This window comes from Lonchura striata, chromosome 7, assembly GCF_050655825.1.
Source record: "Lonchura striata isolate lonStrDom1 chromosome 7, ASM5065582v1, whole genome shotgun sequence".
NCBI lineage: Eukaryota > Metazoa > Chordata > Aves > Passeriformes > Estrildidae > Lonchura > Lonchura striata.
In genome coordinates, this window is record NC_140709.1 from 33,941,934 (window position 1) to 33,966,673 (window position 24,740).

At 46.4% G+C, this 24,740-nt stretch overlaps 2 protein-coding genes across 5 annotated transcripts in view; one reads left to right on the forward strand and one right to left on the reverse strand.

The window, feature by feature from the left end:
• Positions 1 to 11,040, forward strand: part of LOC146766945 (uncharacterized) — a 24,273-nt gene extending 13,233 nt beyond the window's left edge. For 2 of the 4 annotated variants that reach the window (XR_014956810.1, XR_014956811.1), the window contains 3 exons: positions 1,414 to 1,745; positions 2,154 to 3,498; positions 4,541 to 11,040. Coding sequence is in view for 1 of the 4 variants with exons in the window: in XM_085585468.1 (XP_085441594.1) it covers positions 1,614 to 1,745; positions 2,154 to 2,213; positions 3,442 to 3,498; positions 4,541 to 4,657 (366 nt within the window). In the remaining 3 variants the exon portion in view is untranslated. The remainder of the gene's footprint in view (positions 1 to 1,413; positions 1,746 to 2,153; positions 3,499 to 4,540) is intronic. The other 2 variants (XM_085585468.1, XR_014956812.1) reach the window with 2 other exon arrangements.
• Positions 5,355 to 24,737, reverse strand: LANCL1 (LanC like glutathione S-transferase 1). The gene is made up of 9 exons (XM_021532497.4): positions 24,619 to 24,737; positions 24,346 to 24,463; positions 15,765 to 15,972; positions 11,569 to 11,704; positions 11,097 to 11,243; positions 9,030 to 9,212; positions 8,455 to 8,631; positions 8,230 to 8,302; positions 5,355 to 7,350 (listed from the first exon to the last, which is right to left on the reverse strand). The coding sequence occupies exons 1-9, from the start codon at positions 24,700 to 24,702 to the stop codon at positions 7,274 to 7,276; spliced, it is 1,203 nt and encodes a 400-aa protein (XP_021388172.1). The 5' UTR covers positions 24,703 to 24,737; the 3' UTR covers positions 5,355 to 7,273.
• Between the last annotated feature and the right edge of the window lie 3 nt (positions 24,738 to 24,740).

Sequence of the window (24,740 nt, forward strand, 5' to 3'; positions counted from 1 at the left end):
GGTGATTTTCCTGGAGTGTCTTAAAGTTTATTTCTGGAGGCGTGTCTCTCTTTATTTTTTCAGCCACTTATAAAAATCTGATCAATCAATTGCTGTCCACTACTGGGAGTGTCAGGATGGAGGTGGAACACCTCATTTCCAGAGAAAATAATTCCAAATATCTTCTGGGAATAGGGGAAACCCCTGCAATTAAGGGCTGCTTTGTGTGTCCACTGTGAGGAAGCTATTTAGCACTACTGTGGTCTCCTCCTCACCACATAGGGGTATCCTTAAAGAGGGGGATCTATAATAAAACTTGACAAAATGGTGGCAATATGATCCACCCCTCAGTGTGATTAAGGCCAGCAGTCATTATGTGGAACATTTGCTCTTGCCTTGTATGCAGCTCTACACTACGGTGTAACTATTTATGGGCCTGGCTCCAAAGGGATTTATGGCAAGCAAAATACTCCCAGTGGATTCGATTACCGCCTGCGAACGCTGCAAATGCTGCAGCAAATTGCAACTGCTGCAAAATGAGCTTTCCACAAGGGCTGCCTGACACGTGTCCTGCTAGCAAGAAATTCCCCAGCCATGAGGAGATGGAGTTAAATGGCTCCTCACAGTCCTGCTCTTTTTTTCCCTTCTTAAGGCTTCCAAGTTGGTTTTACTGCTGCCTCTGTGCCATTTCTGTCTTCCTTGACACAGAGCAAGCAGAGCAGTGTACTGTCATACTCAGGCTTCAAGGGTGGCCAGTCGTTAGAGGATCTATTGTACTTTTTTGGCCACATTTTTCATCTTTCTCCCTCTGGGAAAGTGTAGGCATTGCAGGGCATCTGAGGGTGTAGGGTGGCTGCAAGTTGTTCTGTCCAGAAAAGAGGGTGGCAAAACCAAATGGCTTTTGTGCCTCTGAAGTTGAGGGATACATGAAAAATAACTTTATTCTCTCATTTCATTTTTGCTGGTACTCTTAGCATCCAGAATGTCCAAATATTGGGAATGGGGTTGTTCTTGGGAGGTGCTGGACTTCCTCCCTGTGAGCTGAAGGAGGGTTCAAGTTTCCTTGTGTTAAGGAAGGAAGGGTTCAGTTTCCTTGTGTTTCCTTGGTTTTTCCTTCCCCCTCACATTGCATTTTGCCTCCCCCTTGCTGTGTGGCTGTAAACTGTATTTGTGAAATGATCCAAAGTAAAAGCTACCACCCTTATTCCCCAAAAGGGGCAGCATGGAGGCAGAAACAAGTGGGTGACAGAGGTGGGGAGAGAGGCAAAGCACAAGTGTCTGCAGCAGAAGGAAGTGGCAGGGACCACCATGCTAAGGGTGACAGCTGGCTTGGGGAACACGTGGGAATACAAAGCTTTGTGGGTAAGGCAATAGCAGACTGTCTTGAATCAGCAGCTATATTGAGAATTGTTTTGTTCTGCTTTTCCCCAACAGCTTTTGAGGAAGTGAGTTTGATGCTGACACAGGAATAATACTGCAGGACTCAAAGATAGTTCTCTCTGGGTCTGAGCTGCCACACATTGCTGCCCAGGAGACAGAGATCTTCGTGCTCATCCTCTGCTTTGAAAGGTTATTTGTGCCAGTGGGGTGGCAGGAGGCTGAAGGGCAATGCTCATCCCCAGACTCCAGATTCCATGTTTGCAGTAGTGCCAGCAGCCTTTATGGGCTTGCAGAGCATTACCCAAGTCATGCAGCATCATTTCTGCACGAGCAACATCCCTGATCCTTCCTTCAGAGCTGGGAAGGAGCCCTCTGAGGCCCAGCTGGTATGTTGTGATATATTGTAATCTTTGGCAAAGACAGGGAGTATAGGAGGAATGCAAATACATTTGTCCTAAAGGGAGAGTGCTGAGTGCTGGTGTATCTGTTTCCAGTTCATGTTGAGGGGATGTTTGATGAGTGGCATCCTCAGTCTTGGAAGAGTTTGCTTGTTCTTTCAAAAAACCACAAACAAACAAACCCTCTCCCCCACCCGACCCCCCCCCCCCCACCACTGGCCCCCCAACCCAAACAAATACAAAAAGAAGAATGAAGCAACAAAAATCTACCTGTCAGATATTGCTGGGAACCAACCAAGACTTGCTTTTAAGGTCAGGCACAAACAAGCTTATTAGCTAAGTCTGATATTTGACCAACTGTTCAAAGTTAAATAATTCCCCTGACTCCTGTTGCAGAGGAGCTGGATCCTAAACTGCCCTCAGTCAGTTGCAGCTCCAGAACTGGCCCACGTAAAGGTAAAAAATACCTTTTGCCAAGGTTATTAAACTATGCTGGGTAAGTTGAGAGGCACAGCTATGGAGATGCTGCAGTATCCATTCACACCAGCTGTGATGCTGAATTTGGGGGTGTAAGTCTATATTGGCCTGGGCTTATCTGGTTCCTGCTGCATGAAGAGTGAGTTTGCATGGTAACACTGCACCCCAGCTGACACAGAGATCCCACTGAAAACCTGAAACAAAGCATGGCCTGAGACCCTCCCACACTCTTTAAGGCCCATTTCCTTGCCTTGTGCTTCTCTGTCCTCATTCGCTGCTGAAGCAGGGGGATTGTCTGGAAATTCCCAAGGCAAGCAGCAGGTGAGGGAGACCAAGGCTGCTCTGGCCCTGCTGGGCAGATAGCACTGCAAGCCCATCTACAGGAGCCGTTTCAGCTCTACCTAAACTGGGTTTTTCCCTTGACAAATACCCCAGTGGTGAGCCTTGGTGCCCTTACACATGTGCCCAGTTGGATTTTCTTGATGCTCTTGCCCTTCTGGGATGGCCCCTATCCTTATGGCATTCTAAGGGAAGGTATGTTTGGTGCAGCAGACTTCAAAGAGTGAAGGGCAACACCTGTGGAAAAGGGAGTATTTGGCTCTCTATTTCCTGCAGGTTGGGAGTGGTTGGTGGCAGGGCTTGTGTAATACCTGCAAAGCTGATGTGGGGAGATTGTCACGCAGTTTGTGGAGTGTTTCCTTGATTGCTTGATAACCTGAGCATGAGCTGTCCTCCCCTATGGGGAGCTTGAATGGCTTCAGGCAGGACTGGGAAAGATTTCCTTTTTTTTTCTGTCCCTCAGGGGTGTATATGACCGAGGCCATGCATGGTTCCCACACGTGTCATCCCACACAGCACACAAATACAACCTCTAGTGTGGGCTTTTTTTGGTCTGAGTACCTTTCTCAGGGGCTGAACCCGAGCTGTCCCGAGGTAGGACTGAGCAGCTGAGGAGTGCGGGTATGTTGAAGGGACAGGACGGCCGCTGCTGCATTGCCACCTGCTGGGGACAACAACGCCCTTCTGCGAGGGTCCCCAAACCCTGCCCTGCGGGGTGAGCCTGGCTGGCCTCCAGCCTTTTACCTCAGGGGCTTATTTTGAGCTGATCTGCTGCCTCCTGCTTTGTTGGAGTTTGTCTTCAGGCACTAGTAACGTGCAAGTTGTAACTCCGGGGGTTTAAATTTCCTGGTTTGGGTTTCTTTCATAGGTACATCCAAAGGGACACTTTGACCAAAGGACTTGCAGACATTCTGGGAAGGAACAGGTGAGAAATCTGCATTGTTCGTCTCAATGTAAAAAAAAGAAAAAAAAAGTAATTAAAACAAGACCCCCAAAACTCTTGCCACAAATTATGTGTATGTGCTGGGAACTGGCCTGGAGCAGGACTTGTGGACTTGCTGGGACCCAGCCACGTTCCCTTGGGTGTTGCCATCAAAAACCCCACTCAGATTTGGCCAAGTTATTACACTGAGGTGCAAAAACATGGACAAAATAAAATAGGGGAAGTCAGAAAGATGAGACAGTGATGCAGTGAGATCTGGCTAACTTGTGTAAACCAGCAGGTTCAGGCAGGTTCAGGCCCCACTGGTCCCACTTCCCCCAGACCTGCTTTTGTGGGATGTGCCACTCTTATTCTCCACCTGTCTCAGCTCCAAGCCTCTCAGGTAGAAGCAGTCTGTTCTGGGGCAGGGGGATGAGTTTGTGGAGGCTGAGATCTCTTCTGCTGTGCTTTTTCCCTGTTAACTCTGGGAGAGCATCTGCCACACCACAAGCCAGCAGCCTACTCCAAAGTGGTTTCAAAGGGAAACCAGTGTGCATCAGATCCCTGCAGTGGTAGTTCATAAATGGATTTATCAGCTCCTTGTGTCTGACTGCGAAGGCTACAGGGGCTGAGGACAGCTCATGGCAGGATTTTTTGGCAAAAAACTTTAAATAATGTTAGCCACTGATTTAGTGTGCGTGCTGACAGCTGTTATTGGGCATTTAAAAAGTTAGTATGTGGGAATGAGAAATGAAGTAATTTAGGCAGACACAGCACTATCTCTGTGTATGACACATCTTTGACAGCTGAGGCTGCTGTCAGCTCCTGAGAGCTGAAACCATGCTGGGCTCTCAGGGGACATGCAGACATACAGATGGCATTTGGTTAACAGTCTTTGGGATGTTTTTCATCTTGCTGTTCACACTCGTATACACAGGAGGTGAACACAAACTAAGCCAGATGATGAAGCATTCAAAATATGTTTTTTTACTTGTTTCTTGGGAATATAGGTTATTTTTTTTTTTTTACTTGTGTTTTTAAACAGACCACCACCATGGACAAACACAACCAGCAACAAGTGTCAAGTATCTACACTTCTGATAAAGTCCTTCTCAGGTGCCTTGTTGAAACAGGAACAGTTGAATTTTCAAACCTTGTGTAGGCTCTGCTCCCTCTCCTTGGCACACGGGTGAAGTGAGCAGCACCACACCAATCCCCTGTATGAGAAAGGAAGGGTAACCAGAGAAACTGCACTATGCTGCTTTCTCCTCCTCATTGCTGGACTCCCCTCCTCAAGACCTTTACCACAAACACTAATAGAAACTATAGAAAACCAGGTTGTCTAGGACCTCAAGGAACTTAATATGTGCTTGTGCTGGAGGGCAGGACCACCTCTATCCATAGCACTGCTGACAGCTTGGTCTTAACACCTTTGCTGCTGGACAGTCACAGCCTCCCAGAGGTGTCCTGTTCCTCCTTCCACTGAGCAGGAGGTACTTTTTTAGGAGGATCCACCTCTTCCTTTTGGTGGCCAGGACTGCACACAGGTGTATTTTGGTGCAAGCAACAGTAACCTGCAGGACTCTGTTCTCCAATGGATGGGAGGATGCAGCCTTGGATGGAGACACCAGTGCAAAAGGATGTACTGGGATGAAAGCACAGCCTGAAAGGGAAAGCCCAGGACTTGCCTTGATGGATTGGAGATGAGGGAAAAATGTGAAATACCCTTAACACTCCAGGTGGGGTGGAAGGCCACTGAGCCTCCAGGAGCTGCCAGCACAGCACAGCTGTTGTTTTTTATGTTGATCTCTTCAGCTATGAATCCTGGTCACATGGCGGGAGGTAGAAATAACCCAAAGTTTGGTTGTTTCAGCATTTTTATTAGACAGTGCTCCACTCAGCAGTTGTACACATGGCCCTGATGCTCCCCTAATCAGTGCACAAACCTTGGAACATTATGCTCTCAGGCCACCATGACCCAGACTGCACAAACCATGCCCTTTTACAGAAGTGGTGCCCAGGAGAAACCCGGGCTCAGAGCAGTGTCCCTGCACTGCCATCACACCACCCAAGCTGGGAGGTAACTTCAAGTGCTGTTTGATTAGGCAACTCCTCTCTGCTTCCCAGTCACCTCCCTGTGCTGCTTGGCTCCTGTGAATGACAGGGTATGCCTGCTGCTGTGTCCCCATAAGCCTGAGGCTTCTGACAGGGATGCCACCCAGGCTGTCTTCTGATGGACTTTCAGAAACCTATGAGGGCAGCAGGAGCATGGGCTTTGAGGAAACAAATGAGCCTTCCAGGGCTGGTTTCTGCTCCTTGCTTACCCAGGTGGCTCTCATGGAGCCCCCTGTGCCACTGGGGCTCAGCTGCCCTGTGTTCAGGCACGTGTGAATGTAACCCTGCCAGCTTTGGTGGTCTTGCTTTGCCACTGCTGTTCCAGGAGAGTGGCTGTGCTGCCCTTCTATTTCTCCCCTGCCCTTCTGGGACTCGAGGCACTCCGCAGCTCAGCCCTTGAAAGATCAAAACTCATGGCCACAGTGGTGCAGGCTGAGGAGCTGCTCTCAAACAGCACAAAGCTGTGGCTACATCTGTAAACCTCCCTGAGCTCAGTGTTTAGCTCATGCTCAGTGCTAAGAAAGTGGTTTACAGAGTCAGGTCCCAAATTTCTGTGAACTGGTGCAGCATCAACTAAGGATGGAAAAGCAGATTTACTCCCTGCAAATACCTGATCTGCCTGACACATCAAAGCCAGTTAATCTAGTGAAGATTTTCCAGTTGGGTAGATGAGTGGTTGCAAATTAAACTACAACAAGCAGTAGCAAGGCAAACAAGTGACTCAAATTACCCAGGTTTTGGAAAGCTTATAAAAGGAAACATGTAAATAACATCTATACAAGCTGATAGGTCAGAACTCAGTGGCATACATTTCTTTTCCCTTGTTGCTGCTGGTGGGCACCTGGCACCACCTAATACACAAATTTAAATAAAGACTGCAAAATAAACTCTCAAAGCTAACAAGAAGAGACCACAAAAGCAAGCATGCTTAGCTCACTTTTGGACTGGAGTTTGCCACTGGATGACCAATGGACTAGCAAGGTTTCATGTAAGATGGCAGTGGATTACTTGTCTGTCACTGGAACAAGTGCACAGAGAGCCTTTGCCTTTAGAGCAGATAAGGTGCAACTCAGGACAAGCCTTTGGCATGTCAGTTCCAGCTCTGCCAGTTGTAAGAAGATATTAAAAATATACATAAGACTGCACAGTCCATCACATTCACTTCACGTGGCACAGACCAGATACTGAACCATCTGCTCTCTGGGTGCTCAGAAAGAAAACACTTGAAAACAACTTCCAGGGCAATAGTCTCAGTTTTCCATGTGTTGTTCTCCAAAGGCAGCTAAATTCCTGCAACAATCTCTTAGCACAAAAAGAAGTTAAATAGCCCAGGTTACATTCAATAGAAAACTTCTTCCCAGGAAATGGGATACAGGAAATAGCAAAACTCTGTAGCCAACAAAATACTGTACAGTTCTCCCTGCTCCTACCTGCAGCCCTGAGTTTTTAAGGGACACCAGCAAAATCTGCATTCTGTCTTTTAAACGAAACAATGTAATGAGACAACTAGAAATGTTAGAGAACTCAGCATGCCCTCAGGAGGATGGATTGACGTTCAGTTAGGCGAACAACAATGAGTCTGGAAAAGGGAGAAAGCAGCCTTGAACTGCGTTTCCAAGTGCAGAAGGATACAGGGCAGCAAACTGCCAAGCAGGATTCACACTTAGAGTTCAAATGCAGGGAACTTGGCCTTGGTAGGCACCAGCAGGTCAGCAAGAAAGTAAATTGTTCCAGCCATTCCTGAGGATGAAAAGAACACACCGTGCTTCAGAGAAATTCCCTTTGGGCATCGTTTTTCTCAGTTATCCAGGGAGTGAATCAGTTATGAAGACAGAAGAAAACGTCCTAAATATTTTTCAAGGTCTGAGCCCAGGTTTCTCGAGTAACTTTGGTACCTCAGTGGGGAAAAGCACTTTGAAGTTAATCAAATGTTGAAAAGCACCTGGCAAAATGCCATGGGTCTTCTCCCCACTCCAGCTCCCTCCTTTTGGCTTTACCCATCTACAAGTTTAACACTGGGCAGCTCTGTCAAACTCTGGTCCTTAAGACATTGCTGCCCGAGGTCCTGACTGATGGAACTTCTGCTGTCTCTTGGCCTGCAGCAGGCTTGGGGAGATTAGGGTTAGCTGGGGGGCTGGCTCCTTCAGCAAATACCCACTGATGGCAGATTTGGGGGGAGCTGTTAGCAGGAGGCACAAAGTGCCGCAGGAGCCAACAAGGCCCATAAAAGCAGCCCCTTTGTTCCTCACCTTTAGAATCAAACTGGAACACTCAAGAAGGATTTCAATCCTTAAAAATGTACAGAAAAGAGACTGTCTGAGAAGCCAGGCTACAAATAACCAAAAAGAAGTCTGTAGCCATGAAAGAATTCCCTTTGAGATCTGTATGCAAAATCTGTGTGGGAGGCCTAAGAGGACAAGATGCTCCAGCTAAGACATTAGCCTGTGCTACAGGGAGACTCCTTCTGGGAAAGGACAGAAAAATCCAGTGGGTACAAGCTCCTTTCCATCCCCTACACTGAGTTTTGCAAAGACTCCAGTGGAGCTTATATTCTGTTTTCCTTGGTGCTAGAACAGCTTAGATCCAGGAATAAAACCCAAGGCCAGAGACTGAGATTACCTTCAAAGAGAGAGAACGGTGTGTCTGGAGTCCGGCACCCATGCTGCCCATAGCTTAAACACCACTCTGCAAACTGAGAAAAGAGGTACAAAAACTGCTCAAATTTGGTTAAAGTATTTTCTTCTCAAGTTTCTACTTGCATGTCTGCCCCACTATAAACTGGGTTGCAAAAGCAGTCATGTAGAAGGCAGAAGTGAATAAGCCCCTCTCCTGCCTCACTCTTACCTTGCAGGCCCTGTAGAGGTATTTCATGTTCTGAGTGAGGTTGTACAGTGCCAGGAAGGCATAAGCATTGCCAGCTGTGCCATGGCACAGCCCGTAGCCTTTCTTCAGTAACCCATGCTGCCAGATCACTTCTGCACACTGCAGGGCATCATTCAGGTACTGCTGCTCCCCAAAAACCTGTGGAGACAAGAAACTGCTGTCCTTGCTGAGGCAATGTCCTTCAAACAAAGAGCATCCCTGTGGGATACAGAGGCTTGGGTGTCCTGCTGAAGTGTGTCTGCTGTTTACTTTTTAAGGGATATTTTTGATATCATGAGTGGAGATGTAAGACCATTACTTCACACACAACTAGTTGTCTCCATGCATCACCTGCAAGAGGGCAACCCACATAACTGATGGACATTTTCAGAAATATTTGTTTAAAAGACTAATTTCTGTATCCGTCAGTGGCTCCTGTGGGGTGATTTCACTGTAACAAGACATGCAACTTCCAAGCAAGGGGGGGTCTCCAAACATCTCCAGAGGAAGTTTCACATTTAGGGGTCTCTACAGGGTCTTTGCAAGGTGTCTGGTACCTTGTATGCCTGGAGAAGCATGTAGATGACACCTGGTGCTCCATGGCACCAGTGGACGAGGAGGTCTCTGGTGTCACCGATGCACGGAGGGTAATTCCCAGACGGGAACTTGAGCTGGCAGACATAGTCCACGCTGGGCTTCACTGTGTTGTGCAGCTTTACTTGGCTCACTCCAAAGCCAGGCTAAGAGAGAGAAAACATTCCAATCAGGGGGAATTACCATTCTGTCTGTCCCTAAGAGACCCAAGGTCTGCCCAAAAGATGGAAATAAAGTCAACAATGGTTACATTCCCTCTTGCTCCTTGTAAATTAAGTAATTTCTTTGGTTTGGGCTTTCACACTACACAATTACCTACTCAGTCCCTGGCTGCTGTGCCTTTTGGTAGAGAGTTATTTCCAGTCCTACCCTTACATCCCAGAAACAAACACTGTTCCTAACATGTCACCTGGTCCTCTAAGCAAGAGAGCTTGCTGCTGCTTTTCCTAAAGACGAGCAGAAATAGCTTCAGGTCTAAAATCAGTATTAAGGATGATTCCTAGCATCTAGAGCATCTCAGCCCTTAGCTGCTGAGCCAGCCCAGCTGGCAGGCTGTAATTCTGAATCGTCACAGATGTTGCTGGGTAATTTCAAGAGGCTGACTTCACTGTTGACCTCAGAGAGAAACAAGGGAGAGGCTTCAGTGTCTTCTTCCACTGCCCCAAGTGAAATCTGTGCAGTTCCAATTTCCCATGGCAGACTGCAATGAACCCTCTCAACTAAGGATCAGATTGTTCCCAGGTTGGTAAGTGGAAAATTAAAAATCGATACTTGTGCTGTAAAACCATTCGAGATAAAAGATGTTTTCCTCTCCATATTTCACATGCTTGCTTCTCCCAAGGCTTTCTGTGCATCATGCTTGGCTGATCTAGGCTCCTTATACTTCATATAGCAGAGAAGCATAAAGCCCATGCAGTATTTTATGGGAGACTTAAAATTATTTAAAACAGCCACTTGGGAACAATCTTAGGGACTTGATACAAATTTAGGCTCACAGGACATGGCTGTCTCCCCTGCTCCTAGCTTGCTATTCTGTGCTCCTGGGCAATAACCACCTTGCATCCCACTCTTGCCAAATCTTCTTAAAATCCACCAATCATGTCTTCCTCTCTGAGCCACAGAAGACTTATATTCACAGAACTTCTACTGATGCTGTATATGGGCTTTAACTTTGACAGTCCTGAAGGAAAGCTCAAATGCTTGACACCTGGTGGCTTCCTTTTCCACCTGCTCTGAGAGTTACATCCAATAAAATATTACAAACTATTTCTAGACCAAAATAATTTGCATTGCTCATGGGTGCTCTTAATGCTTTCAAATTTCAATATTATTTATTGCTGTTATTTTTCTAAGTGCTTGAGCACTGTAAGTACATGCATGAAGGGACACACATAGGGGAATTACCACCCTCATTTTTTTCAGAGCCAGAATAGGGAATACTGTCAGAGCTCCAGTGAGTTGTGCAAAATAGTGAAAAGGCATCAAAGCAAAGGGGTTCTGCATCTCCCAGCCTCTTACCTTGCTCTGCCTGCTGCAGGCACTGCAGAACTCAGTTCCTTTATCAAAGTCCCACCTCTTTCACAGTTGGAAGCAGGTTCTGCTTTGGATACAAAGGCATTTCCCACTTTCCTACTATGAGCAAAGTTTCTTTCACCATGCTTTTCTCTCAGAGATTCTCACTCTGCTCCAAGTAACCACCTCAGAAAATGCAGGGAGCCAGCAGATACCAACAAATGTGAGTAATTTAGAAACAATTAACATGAGGGGGAACAGAGCCAGCTAAGCTACAGGCCTTCATTATGTGACACTGCTGGTGAATGTAGGTCATATTTTTCCACATCTCCAAGGTCAAAGATTCCATCTTAGATTTGAAGAAAACCTTTACAATTGGAAATGCATGATAAATACATAAGTCCATCAGACAAGGTATCTTTCCCAGTCTGACATTCCCAAGAGCCAATTCAAATGCTGTTCCTTGTTCAAAGAAATGTGAAACAGCTGCTAAGGACCCCTCCCCTCATGGCTCTTACCTGCATGAGATAGTAGTAGATCCCAGCCAAACCATGGGCTGCTCCTACATAGTACTCCTGGTACCACTCAAACATCAGTGGGCTCTTGGCTGTGAAATTCCTCTTTTTGGCTAAGCTCTCTCCTGAGGCTACAACTGCTTCACAGACCTGTGAAGGGATGGGAACAAATGTGGGTTAGGAAAATGCTGCTGACTTGGACACAGCCCAGTGAGTATTCTGACACAGAACGTTTGTTTTTCTGCCCAAGCAGAGGGTGGAATGAAATGTATGCCATGAAATGTATGCCAGTCCAGTACTGCCTACAGATCTACATGGACAGTGGTGCTTTGTCCCTTTGGAAGAAAAGCAGGTATACCATGATGTGGTTTCTCCCTTATTGCCAGAGTTTCTTACATACAGCATTGATTTGTACCTGCCCCAAGATGAGTTACATGGGAAGAGATAGGTAACAAATCAGCAAAAGGCACAGTACCTGCTGAATGTGACTGTGAGGGATCTTCTCCTCTCCAAAGTGCTTATTCACAAATATCAGTGCAGAGAGATAGCCCATGCGCCCGTAGAGGAGTTCATCTGGCACTCGTGGGTCAGCCTTGTGGAGGTCCAGCAAACTGCAATGAAAAATTCCCATGGGGGAGATGAGAGGGAAATGCACTCAAACATTCCACTCAAAGCCATGTAAATAAGCACTAAGACTGGAGCTCAAAACCATGGTTCATTCCTTCATGCTGCTGTGCCCTAGGAGTTGTCAGGCCAGGCTCTGGTTCTCAGCCTTCCAGCTGCACAAGGTGGGAAGGTGGAATCACCCCCTCCCATCTGCCTTTTGTTTGGCTGATTACTTCAGTCTGCTCTGCTCTTCACAATGCACTCATACTACATGCTTGGATTTTAGAGCACCAGCTTGGGAAGCTACATGAGGGGGAAACCTGGGCTAAAAGAAATGGTCAGCATAAAGCTGCTGACTGCTCAGGAAAGGCTGTCATTATCTCCTTGTGATGTTACTGGCAAGGTGGACACTGCCAAAAACCATCACTTTCAGATTACAGGGCTATCCTTTTAATTTGGCTGGCTAAGGAATATTTGAAAGTCAAACTAGTGCTAATGGTATGTGGAAAAAAATCTCACCCCTAATGCTCTAAAGGCCCAATGGAGAAGCCCCTTTCTCTCCATGCCTACAAATAGCCTGGGCTATGCTGTCAGGTGGGAAAGAGGTGTCTCCCTGAGCTAAGTCTAAGTAAGAGGTGGAGCTACACATGCTGTGGCACAAGGAAGAAATATCCTCTAGGGAAAACTGAGCAGCAGTGAGAACAGCTTAGCAAAGTGGGAGTGCTGTGGCTGTCTGAGGACAGCTTGCCTGGCACCAGGCTTTAGCCCACAAGTGCAGAGTGAGGTCTGCAGTCAAGTATTTGCTTTGCCACTTCTCTATTTTCTATTCTTCTCAAGCTACATCAGGGAAGGTATAGGTTGGATATTATAAAAAAAAATTTCACTGAAAGAATAATAAAATACTGGAACTGTCTTCCCAGGGAGGTGGTGGAATCACCATCTCTGGATGTGTTTAAAAAAAGACTGGACATAGAACTCAGTGCTATAGTTTAGTTGAGGTGTTAGGACATAGGTTGGACTTGATGATCTTAGAGGTCTCTTCCAACCTCATTATTCTATGATTCTATTATGATATTGCAAAGCTGGTGATATTCCTGTAGTTCTAACAGAGACTGACAGCACTTCACACTGGTGCTTTGTAGCCCAATTCACTCTTGATGCAATTTTTCCTTTGTTTTACCTCTCATCACACTTCCAGAAAGACTGGATGTCCTTTCCTGTCAGGGCAGCAGGTAGCAGTGTGATTGGATTTGACTTTATTTTTCTGTTCACCTGTAAGACAGCAATCTGAAAAGTGCCATCACTTTTAAAATACCAGTGTTAAGTGGCTTTAAGGTTGTTCCCTGTTTCCTGCTGTGAAACCAGCCAGGAAAAGCTTTGTGTGTGATGAGCTCCCCTGCCACAGCAGTGTGAAGAACAGAAAAGGAGCCTTGGCTCCCTGGGCTCCACAGACTTGGCAACAACATATTGCAAAGTAAAGAAGCAACCAAATGCCTCAAGTAGAGAGGATGCTGGGCTATGACTCCTCATGACAGGAAACTTTCTTCTTTGGCACTGGACTCCAAGTGATTTTGAAGGAGAAAGGAGGGGGAATGTCTCAAGGTGGATTTGCTGTTGTACCACTTGACATGTGGACTGCCCCATGGGGGAGATTTCTTTCTCACAGATTAAACCAAAGAGACAGAGTTTACACCCAAGGCATGGGTTCTTATCTCAAGCTGAAAGGAAAGGCCTGTGCCTCCTTGTGGTGCCTGTCACAGAGTCCAAGGAAGGCAAATTAAGAGGGTTTCCAAGGAGGTGGTTGGACAAATAGACTCTGTCTGGCAGCAGGCTGGCCAGAAGAGAAGCTGGCTGGTGATGTTGCTCAGTTCTGAGATGTCAGATGACATAGAAGGAATGGATTGATGTGTGAATTGTAATACAAGTGTTAGGGATTTTCTCAGTTCTGGATGTGATACCTTCTTTTTATTGGGAAATCTGGAGCAACTGGACCACTTTTCTGTTCTTTGTGCATTACTGCTTTACCTCTAACCGCTTTTCAAGCAGGATCATCATGAGAGGAAGCCTGCCAGGAGTTTCTGCTGTTTTTGAAACGTGGTCATACCTTCAAAAAGAGATGCCTGGGATGCTGCTGGACTGAATGCATGCAGAATGCACTTCTCAGGTATGTGGGGTAAATTGTGCTCTCTGGAAGGAAGAGCCACTCCTATTCACATTATCAGGCTATCACCTCAACTGTCAACAATCAGCAGTTTCTGGACAGAGGGAAACCAAGGCAGCTGTAGAGCAAAATGGGTTTTTTTACACCATTGGCTCTAAAAGCAAAGCTTTGACCTTCTGAATTGGTGAGAGGTGACAGGAAAAAGAGGGCTCCTAGAACATGCCTCAGATTTTCAAAGGCTCTTGGAAAATAGGCTGCCCCGAAATCAGTCTCTCTAGAGCATAAAAGCACATTTTTTGGTCATGAACTCATTTAGGAAAAAGCAAGCTTCTGTCTCTTCCACTGCACATAAAACCTGGCTGATGGATTCTCTCCACTGGCTCTGTAAAGATGAGATGCTTTAAGAGACAGAGGACAAAATGCAGAGAGGCCTTTCTTCTCCACAGCTCTGATAAAAGTGCTCTTTCTATGCACTTGCACTGCACAGCTTAGCAATTTTCTGTAACTAAACAGCATACTCAAAAACCATTTAAGAGTTGTCATTAAGGGAGCTACTTCTCAAAGAAATATTCTATTGTAAAGGAACATGGTTAGGCTAACTGCTTTGGGAATTGGTGCCACAGTAAGGACAGTATAGCTGTTCATTTGAGAAAGCCACATTTTTCTGTTTTCCTCTTGCAGATGTGAAGAAACCAATTTCCAGTGTTTTGACTTTATTATACCATTAGATGGCAGTGCAAAATTAATCACAAGATTCCATTCTACCACCAGACCATAGGCAGAGCAAGAGAGATACAGGGAGGGGAGACCTGAGCAAGAAAACATGAATTAGGGATTGTTTTTACAACCTGGGACTTATGCATTGACCACAGTTGACCAGTATTGTTTGACAGGTTAATTCCCTTTTTGTTAACAAATATGTTAATCATAGTGAGATTTGCCACACTGTCAAAGCAAAATCCAACCCACAGATTATTATTAGAGCAAAGAAAGAATTCTGTCCTCAGATGATTGTATCTACATAAACCAGAAGCTATTCTTAGTTAAGGGAGTGGAACTGGGTGTCCAAACCATACAGACACCTCTGATTCCCACCTGTGGCTTTTTAAAATTGCTAGTATGCATCACTTGCTCATGGCTGTTTAAGGGCAGTCAGTGTTCTGAAGCATGAGGGGTTTTGTCTTTCTTTGTGCTGATCACGTATGAGGGGAAACTCTCTACAGGGCTGTTTCTCTCCTTCCTAAAACCCATCTCCCTTAGCTGGGAAATGATTGCACCTACATCTCCTTAACTATTTTCCTTCCTCTGCCACATGCTGATCTATGACAGCTTGTTGTCCTTTTCTTAAGTAACCAACAGAAATACATGTGAGAACAGTCGAGGAAAGGCAGGAAATATAAATAAATGAATCATAACCAGCTGCATTCTGCAGTTGAAAGGGATGCTGTCAATCTTAGGTTTAAGTCAAAGACAACTAATAAAGAGCAAGTGGAAGCAAGTACCAAAATTAAATCTAATAATCTTACCACATTTTTCCTTTTCATCAAAATGACTGTAAAGCTAAATTAAAACCACTAAACCCCACCTTCTGGTTTTTTTTTGTTTTTAATTTTGGCACTTTTTTCTTCTTGTGTTTATCAGAATTATTTTTAAGATGGCAATACCAGCTGAACAATATCCTTGCTCCCCAGCCTGCAGGCTGCCATGCAAACGTGTTTGTCCTTAAACCACCTCTTTTACCAGGGCAGGAAAGGTTTGTGCTGCCTTGCTAACTTACTGGATTATTTCTCACACAAGACTGCAACAAAATGTATTCACATTTGTCAGAGAGTCCCTCATACAAGCCCAGACCAGCTCTACGAGCAAGAGGAAGGTCAGGTCAAAGCCATAACCAAGTATTTTACCGGATGATGCAGTCTTCTGCCTGCTTCTGGTTCTGCAGCTTGTGGTAGACAACAGCAGCCACTGCCAGTGGCCCGGCATCACCACACAGGAAAGTGATGGATCGCCTGGTCAAGCACCTCAGGCTCTTCTTCACGTACTCATGGGCCACCTGAAGGTAGGCTGGGTCTCCATACACATCAAACAGATGCAAATACAGCAAAGCAATGCCTGCAGAAGGAACAGAAAGGTTGCATCCACTAGAAATGTTTGCTCTGTTACTTTAATGAAGCTATAAGTCTGGCCTGGCCCTCATCTAGGCCATCAGCCTGACAGACCAGCTCCTCAGGGACATAACCCACAGCTCCTTTCCTGCTTTGTCATCTCCCTGTAACTTGATGCTGCTTCTGAGTGGATGGCAGGTCAAGACAACAGCAGGGTCTGACCAAGGAAGGTTTGGAGAACAGCAGAGAATTGCATAACATTTTATATACAATTACATACAATTTTAGTAGCATGAAGCAAAAGATGAGAACTAGATAAACCCACCTAAATCCATACACTGTACCTGTGATTTCTGCTCAACAGTGAAAGGGGAAAAAATTAATCTTTGGGCAGATGTGACAGAGCAGAACTGAATTTCCACCTTCTATTTTTTCCCCATGCTTAGGGGGTAAGCGTTGAGTCACTTAGCTTGGATTGGATTTTTAAAAAAAATGACACACCATCAACACTGAGAAACAGCATCCTTAGGACATCCAGACATCCTAGTTGACCCTTTTTAAAAATTTACTTCTATTATTCTTTTTAAATTCCTTTTCACTGGGAAGCACCTGCAAGGTTGTTGCAGTTCCCTGGACATTATCTCCTGCTGCTGAGCAAGTCCCAAGCCCTACAGCAAGGGCTGGTGCATCCTAGAAAAAAGGGACTGCCCAATGCTCCTCTGCAGCACACCACTTATGAGATCAGCCTGTCTGAAACACAAACAGCTGCCTAGAATACTAGAGAAGGCTGCATGGTCCTCAATAGAGGTTTCCAATGGACTGGCCAGCTACAAAAACAGTTCTGCTACTCAGCAGTCACATCAACTGCTGTCCTTTGCCTGTCTGCCTTGTCTTCACCCAGCTCTTGAAGCTTTCAGTAGGTAAATGAGGAGTTCTCAGTTAGTCTGTGCCTGACTGGTCTGTCACACTTGAACCATCCTTCTGATCTGGAAGACATCCTTAAACCTGCACTTAAGACAGCTACTGGCCTACATCACTTTGAGAAGAGCTTTTTTCTCCCCTTAACAATAACCATTTCTAAAAGACTCAGGTCCTGCACTAAGCCTAAATTAATAGAGCCAATCTCTGCAGATTTTGATGTGTTAAGGTCAAGGGGGCAAGCGTGCTGCAAAATTACAGTCCAAGGCACTGAGGACAATTTCAAACTTGGATAATTTTCTCATTTTGCATGGATAATCTCCAAAGCTTCACGTTACAGACAATCCAATTCCACGTGTACTTTATGTATAAAATTTCCATTTCCTGCTGAAGCTAATAACCTTGTCCTCTCTCTAAGCAATTCAGTGCTAGCAATTCTAGAGAGAGCTCAGATGTACAGTGCCTTCACTCAAGCCTATAAGGATGTGCATATGAAGCCCTTCTTTAAAGGGGAACCCTCCTTTTCCAGCTAGAAAATGTCAAGTGACTCTCCTTGATTTATTTAGTACCTAGCACATCATCTAGACTCTATTAGCCTGATAGCTGTCTGAGCACAACTTGCACCCTTGATTTATCTGCTTTAATATACAACTTTTAGCTTTGTAAGTAGTTTCTATTCCCATTGCCATCGTGCCACTGTAATTAAGCACATCAGTACCCTGCCAAGACCACTGCAAGGATTGAATTATTAGAAAATAAATCTCAGCATTGTTTTCCTCTGATTTCTTTGCCTCTCCTCTTTTAAAACATTTCTCACCCCCTATCCTTTCAGGCCCAAGAATCTTTGGAAAGACTCCAAAAAACTACTGACCTGTACTAAAGGATGAAGCTGCTTTCCCAAAACATTCACTTTTCCTTTTTATTTAAAACTGAAAGGTCTTACAAACTGCATCCAAAGCCAGTTTTCTCAATTCATTCCTGTTATCATTTGATACTGGCAATACTCCAGGTACCCACAAAAGCTGTTCACTCGCCCTCTTCTGTTATAGTTGGGCAAAGGAGAGGGGAAAAAAATTACGAAGGGCTCATGTGTTGAGACAAGCATTGGGAGAAAAAAACACTCTAAGGGCAAACAGGTCCAAATTTAAAGGTATAAAGTAAATTTATTATTAACAGAGTCAGAGGAAGATAATGAAAAGTGAAATAAGCCTTTAAAATACATTTTTTCCCCCCAGCCCCTTCCTCCTTCCCTCTGACAGCACAGGGAGACAGGGCATGAGGGTTTTGGTCAGTTTGTCACCCCTGATATTCTTCTGTTTGCTCAGCGAGAGGAGTCCTTTCTCAGCTATGCCGTGGGGTCCCTCCCACAGGCAAACAGCCATTCCAAATCTGTTGTGGCGTTGGTCACTTGTCCACAGGGTATAGTCTTTTAAGGACATGCTGCACTAGTCTGGAAGCCTTCTCTATCTCTGGAAGCAGGAGACCTCTTGCTCTATTTGGGTCTCCCACTGGATCACAGCTTTCTGCAGCATCCACCCGCTCCAGTGTGAGCACTTCTCTCACGGGCTGCAAGTGGATCTCTGCATCCCCTATGGACTTCATGCATTACAGGGGCACAGCTGCTTCACCAGGGTCCTCACCACGGCCTGCAGAGAACTCTCAGCTCTGATGCTTGAGCACCTTCTCTCCCTCCTTCTTTCCACTGACCTTGGTGCTGCTATGTTTTTGCCCACATGCCCTTCCTTCTTTTGTCTAACTAGAAGAAAAACTGCTGCTTGTAGGTACCACTGTCAACAAGTTCCAGCAATTCAAAGATTCCTGCAGGATCCTGTAGCGCCAAGAAGTTGATCTCATTTAGGTTCTGGGTCAGGGAATTGCCCATCCTGTTTCTGCTGCCAGCCAGGCAGCCCTGCCACCATCGCGTGGGCAGTGGTGGCTGCAGTGGCGCTGGGGTTGTTTAACGCCTCTCCTCATGTGCAAAGGTGTTAAAAAATAAAATCAAGGTTTGCAGGTTCCACAGGTACAAAAGGTGTGATCTGTAGTCTCTTTGTTCAGCTCATGTCTCTGTTCATGTGGGGTGCAGGGAAGGAGAAGCACCACCCCAGCCCTGACCTTCCAGCCAGTGTATTGCCCTGGGCCGTGCCAGCATGGCAGCAGCAGCGGTGCCTCCCCAGCCCTGGGAAAAAAACTGTGTGTGTACTGTTTTGATTTTCTTCTTAACTGTGTCATCACAGAGGAGTTACCAGCCTCTCTCATTGGGCCAGCAGCATGCCCACCTTCAGAGCCATCAGAGATTGGCTCTGTCAAATGGTGGGAGCTTCCAGCAGCTTCTCACAGAAGGTACCCCTGTGGCCCTCCCCTGCTACCAAAAACCAGGCCATGCCAAATCAACACAACTCCTCAAGGAACTCCTTATTCCCAAATTACTCAGAAGGGTGCAACCTGGTATGCCTGTGTGCCAAGGTGCAGGCAGTGTATTTCAGAGGCAGTGCAGGTCAGAGACAAGGGTATCCACATGGTGACTTTGGTTCAGTTAAGGCAGTGTTGCTTTGCAAAAGCTCTTCCAAAGCTCTGCCTCACTCCCTCTCCAATATCCTCCTCAGCCCAACTGACTGGGTAGGTTTGTGACTGACTGGGTGTTTGTTTGGCATGCTTTACATGGTACACAAACATGGCATCACCAAATGCATGGAGCTAGGTAGGCTGTGGATCTGCTCCATTTCTGTGTGCCCTGGAGGCCTGGTGTTCAGTGTCCCAGTTGGAAATGTGGCCTAATTTTGTGACCTCTGAGTGTTTCCAAGCAGAACTGCCATACAGTGGCTGTGGTGGCCTGCTACCACCAAAGATGTCCGGGCTTTGTTCTGTTGATTGTTTACCACCGGATCTTTTTCTCTGTAGTTTCTCAGAAGTCCAAGTTTTTTGCTTCTTGACCCTGCTGCAGAGACGAGTGAGATGGGGAATGCATCAGAGAGTCCTTGAGGGTACAGGGCTGCTGCTGACTGAAATGGCCACCTCCAGCATGCAGAAAGCCAATACATGGGAGCTGAGTGTTGATGCCCAAGATGCTTGCTCACTGCACGGAATCAGGAAGCCAAAGTCAATTCTGCGTGCCTCACGAAGCCTGCTTAGTCACCACCTTCAAAAGGACAGTAAACAGCACCTCTCTCTTCTCGCCCTTCTGCAGGGTAGGTGCAGGGGGCTACTCTGCACTAGGTATTTCTTCAGGGCGGGGCAGTGGAGTTATGCCAGTTGTTCCAGAGTTAATTACAGCCAGCTTGTGCTGATGCCCCGACTTCAGCAGCCATTGCTCTCAACAGAGCAGGCACTCTGGAAATACCAGGTAAGGTCTTGCCTGTGAGCTAAAGCTCTGCAGTAGGCAGAAACGTGAGCTAAAGCTCTGCAGTAGGCAGAAAAAGTATCTCATCCATATGACTGTTCTGTTGATTGAAGAGAAGTTGTGGCTCAACTTCTCCACAAGTTTAAACTTGCTCTTTTGTTGGACTGCAAGCAGTTTGCTTTGCAAGCAAGTTATGCCCTTAGACTGTTCTGAACATGCCTCCTTGCCCAGCAGCAGCTGAGCTGTGCTTCTACCAAGGAAAGGAGGTTGCTGCAAGAGGATATTTTGTTCCAAATCGACCATCTAGAGTTTTAAAGATCTCTTTATAGAGATCTTGCATTGACCCAGGGCAGTAAATCAGCCAGCAGCCTCAAAGCAAGATGTCAAACATAGAGGGAAGAAGCAGAACCTATCCCTGCGCAGTGATGAAGCCTGATGGTTTCTAGTGAGACAGCTGATGCCATTTTATTAAGTCAGGCATGGGGTAAAATTGCACAGATGGCCCAGCTTTATTACCCAGCTCAAAGGATAATTAGCATCTTTCCTGGTGCAGACACATGGGATGCTACCTTGCCCTCCTAAATGCATGCCAAAGTCACACTGCATGCAGCAGTGAGACATCTCTGGACGTTCATGTTCAGAATTTATTGGGGAGCCAGTTTGCAGCTTCTCTTCCGACTGCACAATTGATTATCCAGGATTATCCAGCATTTATCCTGCCTTAAAACCTGGGTAACAGAGCTTCTTCTGTAAAACTTTTTACCCCATCACAAAATCCTACAAGAGGTTAGGTTAGCAGGGATCAGTGGTGATCTGCTCCAGCCCTCTGAAAGGAACGTCAACCTCAAATTTGCATGCCATTGCTCTGGGCCTTGTCCAGGCAAACACTATCTCCAAGAACAGAAAATTCACAAAAACTACCTGCCAAGCATTTGGCAGGAATGTGGTTTATGTGAGTGACCCAAGGCACTCTATTATCTCTCAGCAAATGCAGCCTCACTTTCTCTTGTTCTGCAGGGATTACCTGAGGATTTACATTTTTCTGAACAGGACTGAAAGGGATGTGAATTCTCTGCATTTTGAGGTTAAAACACAAAATATTGCACTGAAGTGAAAAGTATTTTTCCAAAAGTTTTCCTGAACTAGTTCAGGTTTAATTTCATTCTTCCATGGCTTTCCTTTCAAAAGACAACTGAGCCTTACTCCTTGTCCCTACTTGTCAGTGGGCCAGCCAAAAACTGTGGATGAAGCAGGCCAGCTGAACTCACTGGACAGTTTCAGAGGCCCTCTGTGACTAAGACATTGCCAGAGAAGGGGATGGTTTAATGGGAAACAAATCTACCATAGTGTGGAGGAATATATATTATATACCTCATCACTTCGGAAGGAGGGAACAGTCTGGTAGACACTGGGCTCAGAAGAATCCCACCTGCAGTCAGCTGGTGACAGGAGTAAATTTCCTTCTGCTCCCTTGCCATCATCTGTGCTCCCAGTCAAGACAGTCTTTGGAGCAAGGCCTTTTGCATTATCACAAACACCAAGAGGCATACAGGTATCCCTCAGTATCCCCAGGCTAATCTGTTTGGAAATGGGTGAGGCCTCTGTGCTTCTGCCAGGATCTGAACTGCTTCTGACTCGGAATTAGCTTAGAGCAGTTTAGCTTCCCTCAGTCTTCACTGTGATACTAGTGAAACAGATTAGGGAAAAAACTCTTCTAGCAGTCTCCCTAAACTGATGAAAAGCCAAAGCACAACACAATAGCTGAGGCTGGTCTGTACCCAGGCACGTACCAGGTGCTGCCTATGGGGCCCTGATCTCTATGGGGAACTGAATGAAAATGTAACAAGGTGATTCAAATATGTTTTGATGGCATTCAGCCATACACTGGAGAATCTTGATCCAAGTGTGTTTTCACTGCCTCTGAGCTGAAAATCTGAGTCCTTCCCTCCCTCTGCTACAGCTTCACATGCCAAGAAGCTGTGGCTTTCCTGGCACGAGTGCACGCTGGGGGAACAGGGCTCTGTCAAGTGTGTTGGGAAAGAAAGGAACCCCAAAGTAAAATGCCAGCATATGCTGTGTGTTACTGAGTGTAATATAGTACACTCAAGTATGTTACATTTCACACAGAGTTTGTGCCAAGAGAGCCATGTTTCAAATCTCCCTCATTAGCAGCCACAAGAGTGAGGGTTGATTTCAGACTGCTGGGCAATGATTCACATCAGGAGATACTCAACAAGCCTTTCCTACATAAGCAATTACAAGAAAGAGCTGCTGTCTTGGCCCAATTAATTTTGTCTCTGGAAACAAGCTCTGAATAAATTAATATAGCTAGAATTGGGAAAGAAGGTAGGGTGACAAAGTTATAGTGTAGCATCTGCAAACTTCACCATGCTGGCTGTAACTTCCAGGAAATCTGTCCATGGATTTTTTTCCTATTAGCCAAGGCAAGTAAGCTGTGTGCCCACTGAGGAATGATCTCTTGGAAGAAAAGAATTCTTCCTGAGAAACTCCCTTCCAAATGAAAACAAACTGAAATCCTGAAACAGAGGTCTCAACCACTTTTTCATAACTGCAGTCACTTTCTAACACAAAGTACCTTAGGATCACCTTAAGAAAGGGAACATGGCATCTGGGGAAAAGTGTTTTGCTTCTCCCCAAAGACTTTGAGCATGCTTGTAATGTCCACTATCCTCCTGCTTTGTCTCCTCACTTTTCTGGCCAGAGGCAGACTCGGCAATCATGACTGAAGACCACCTTTACCCAAGCAGTGCCTCTCATCAGAGGGGACCTCAGCACAGGGTCACACAGACTGGAAAACTGAACATGTCTGCTAAGGTGAAATCAGCCAGCACTCAGCAGAAACGTATAAATTCACTGGCAGCAGAAGCAGAGTGCTGCCAAGACAGCAGCTGATGAAATCAATGTTCTCCCACGCTGGAATTTAATACTGGCATCCTAGCATTTCTTATGAACTGCTCTTCAGTGCTCTCAATGTCTGCCTGCCTTACTAAAATTTTGAAAAATGCATTTCTAGCACTGCTGTCATCAAGCTGCAACATTAGTTTAGCACCAACACAGTGAACACCACTCTCATAAGCAAACTGTTGGCATTAAGTTCCACAGCACCCACACACAAGCCAGCCACACCCAGATTGTACTGTAGAAAGTTGCCATTTAAGATTACAGTATACTGCAAAAAGAAGCAGCACCAAAAAAAGTCTTGCAGCAAGCATGAGATTGATTTCAGCTATGCTAGGGTCCCTGAATAGGGCCTGGCACGCTACAGAAGGCAGGAGAGATGTCAAAGCACACAGCAGCAGCTAAAGCTGGGGCCCAGAGAAAGCTGTGTCCTCCCTGGCATCAGTGGGTAGAAACAGGGAGGCAACAACAGAGCACACTTCCAAGGAAGGAAAACCAGGCTGAAAATGCAGACTCGGAGAAAGACAAGCTCCTGGAAGCTTTGCACACGAGTTAGTACGAGGAAGGCTTCCACACTTTGTTATACTCACATTAGTATTTCTGCTCCTTCTGGCAGGCACTGGAGCAAAGCCAGCACTCATTAAGTGGAGTGGCACTACCTGGGGAACAGGAATGGAGCAGTCTTCCAATCAGACAAGGTCATCAGATAAAATATAGCCCGAAGAAAAAAGATAGACATTATCTCAGGCCGTGAAGCTCACTGCTGCCAGATGCAAGGGCTCCTTGCAAGTAAATGACTTACCATGTACACCTGCCTACTGCATGGAGCACCAGATGAAGCACTGGTTTTGTTGTCATCATCCTCACCATGGCTAGATTTGGAGCCCATCCCTTTGAAAGCTTCCATGCCTACTCTCAAGCAAGTGCCAGCTTTCTCTGTTGTGTAAGTCCAACACTATTAACCAAGACTAGACCCATCCTGCCCTATGACACTGTGGTCTTCCCTCTGCAGCATGAAACCTGCTTCAAAAACAGGAGTCCAGAGAACGCCATCCCCTTGCTCAAATGGACTAAAACATGCAGAAGAAGCGCCACTATTGACACGGATCTACCGTGACCGTTCCAGTGGCCAAAGCCCCGCGGTCTGCCAGGAGCTGATGCAGAGGTGTGCTGCAGGGAGCTCCTGCTCCATGGGACCCGCCCTACCTGTCCAGCCAGTGTACGCGGTGCAGTCGTGCGGGTCGGCCGACTTGAGGCCCTTCTCCATCTGCTGCAGCAGCTCCCTGACTTTGTTATTCAGCCGCTGCGTGAATTCGGGGGTCAGCTGCGGAGAGAAAGCGCACCCAACGTGAGGGCAAGGCCAGCAGGCTGTGGGCAGCGGTACAGCGGGCATCCCCGGCGGAGCCGCGCCTGTACCCACAGCTCTGGGCGCTACACGGCCGGGGAGATCCCCAGAGCCCCTCACCCAGCCCCGCTCACCCGCCCGGCCGCGTCGAAGTAGCTGGTGGCCAAGGACTTGTCGTAGTCCGCGTAGGGGTTCGGGAGGGCTCGCTGCGCCATCATTGTCCCGCTCGGCTCGGCTCGGCTCGGCTCGGCTCGGC